This window comes from Mastomys coucha, unplaced genomic scaffold (assembly GCF_008632895.1).
Source record: "Mastomys coucha isolate ucsf_1 unplaced genomic scaffold, UCSF_Mcou_1 pScaffold21, whole genome shotgun sequence".
NCBI lineage: Eukaryota > Metazoa > Chordata > Mammalia > Rodentia > Muridae > Mastomys > Mastomys coucha.
The window spans coordinates 393,553-395,293 of NW_022196904.1; the positions used below are offsets into that span (position 1 = coordinate 393,553).

Genomic DNA, 1,741 nt, shown 5'->3' on the forward strand with positions numbered 1-1,741 from the left:
TTTAGGGGGGAGGGGTTTCAAGACAGGGTTTCTCCGTATAGCCCTGGAAGTCCTGGCAAAAATATTTTTAAAAGACATCAAAGTATGGCTAGAGAGGCGGCTTAGCACCTAAGAGCTCTCCAGTAGTCCCAAGTTCAATTCCCACCACCTATAAAGGAATATGATGCCCTCTTCTGGCTTGCAGGTATATATACAGCAGAGCACTCATACATAAAATAAATAAAATAAAAACCAATCTAAGAAAATGTTTTTTAGCTGGGCAGTGGTGGCGCACGCCTTTAATCCCGGCACTTGGGAGGCAGAGGCAGGCAGATTTCTGAGTTCAAGGCCAACCTGGTCTACAGAGTGAGTTCCAGGACAGCCAGGGTTACACAGAGAAACCCTGTCTCGAAGAACAAAACAAAAGACATCAAAGTAGGAAAAGGACTATTGGGAGAGGAAGGGGTCAACAGGAGTGAGCAGGAGGTAGAGTAATGAGGGGGTGTGTGATCAACATTATGTACATATGAGAAAACTGGGATTAGGGTCAGAAACATGGCGAAGCCCCGGGATTCACAGGGTAAAAGGAAACAATGGACTTTTGCAAATTCTCTCTTCTCTTTCGCTCTCTCTGTCTTTCTTACACTCACACCACACACACACACACACACACACAAAGTCCTTTTTTAAAAAAGAAGGGATTTGTAGTAGACATGGCTGAAATTTGAATCCAGCTCACAAATGTAAAGCTAAGAGAATGGGTGTATTCCAAGCTGGGCTTCCCCTCCCCCTCCTTACCCCTCACCAGGTCTTCTCCCTGTCCTCGCTCCCACAGATCCTTCCTGTGAATCCTCTCAAAGGTGTTGAGAGCCAGAAGCCAAGCCTCCCTTGTCCCCATATGGGCCACCATCAACTGGGCCATTTCCAGAGGACCAGCCAGCTCCATCCGTCCCCAGGGAATCTTGTCCTGGCCCAGTTCCTCGGCAGTCCCCAGGAATAATTTGAATTTCTTCAGTTCCCCAGCCTCAAGTTCTTCCAGGTAGGTGGACAGTCGATGGAGGCCATCCCTGGCTGTAGCTGGCAACATGTGGACAAAGTGATGGGGCCAGATGCTCTAACCTTTTTCTAAAAGGACGGTAGGCACTGTAGCACTTGGCCACAGCCTCACTGACAGGCAAAAGGGAGTGGGGGGTATAGAAATGAGATTGAGACATAGGCAAGATCTTTCGAGAAATCACACTTTCCCACCCTCTGCTTCTCTGCTACCTGTTCCTCTCAACAATCGTGTTTGCTTTGAGGATGGGGAAGTTGGTATGAGGTAATCCAGCTGTAAGCACGTCACATGTTGAGCAAGCTTCTGCTGTTTTTCCAGCTCCCTTGACAAAACAACCACTCTCTTCTATCTTTCTACATGTCCTAAATCAGAAAGATGTGTGAAGATGTGGCCTCTTCCAGGAATATGCAAGGGGGCTGGGGAGGTGGCTCGGTGAGGAGAATGAAGCCCTGGGTTCTCACCCCACTACTGACTTGGTGGAAAAAGTGTGATGGTGTACTCTCCTATAAGGCCAGCACTCCTGAGGTAGAGGAGGGAGGACCAGAAACTTAAGGACAGGGCTGGAGAGATGGCTCAGCGGTTAAGAACACTGACTGCTCTTCCAGAGGTCCTGAGTTCAATTCCCAGAAACCACATGATAGCTCACAGCCATCTGTAATGGGATCCAATGCCCTCTTCTGGTGTGTCTGAAGACAGTGACAGTGTACC

At 48.5% G+C, this 1,741-nt stretch overlaps 1 protein-coding gene across 1 annotated transcript in view; it reads right to left on the bottom strand.

Annotated features, from left to right (window-relative positions):
• Nlrp12 (NLR family pyrin domain containing 12) overlaps positions 1–1,143 on the bottom strand; it is a 22,974-nt gene extending 21,831 nt beyond the window's left edge. Inside the window, exon 1 of the mRNA XM_031385035.1 lies at positions 778–1,143. Coding sequence (XP_031240895.1) covers positions 778–1,066 — 289 coding nt within the window. The 5' untranslated portion in view covers positions 1,067–1,143. The remainder of the gene's footprint in view (positions 1–777) is intronic.
• Between the last annotated feature and the right edge of the window lie 598 nt (positions 1,144–1,741).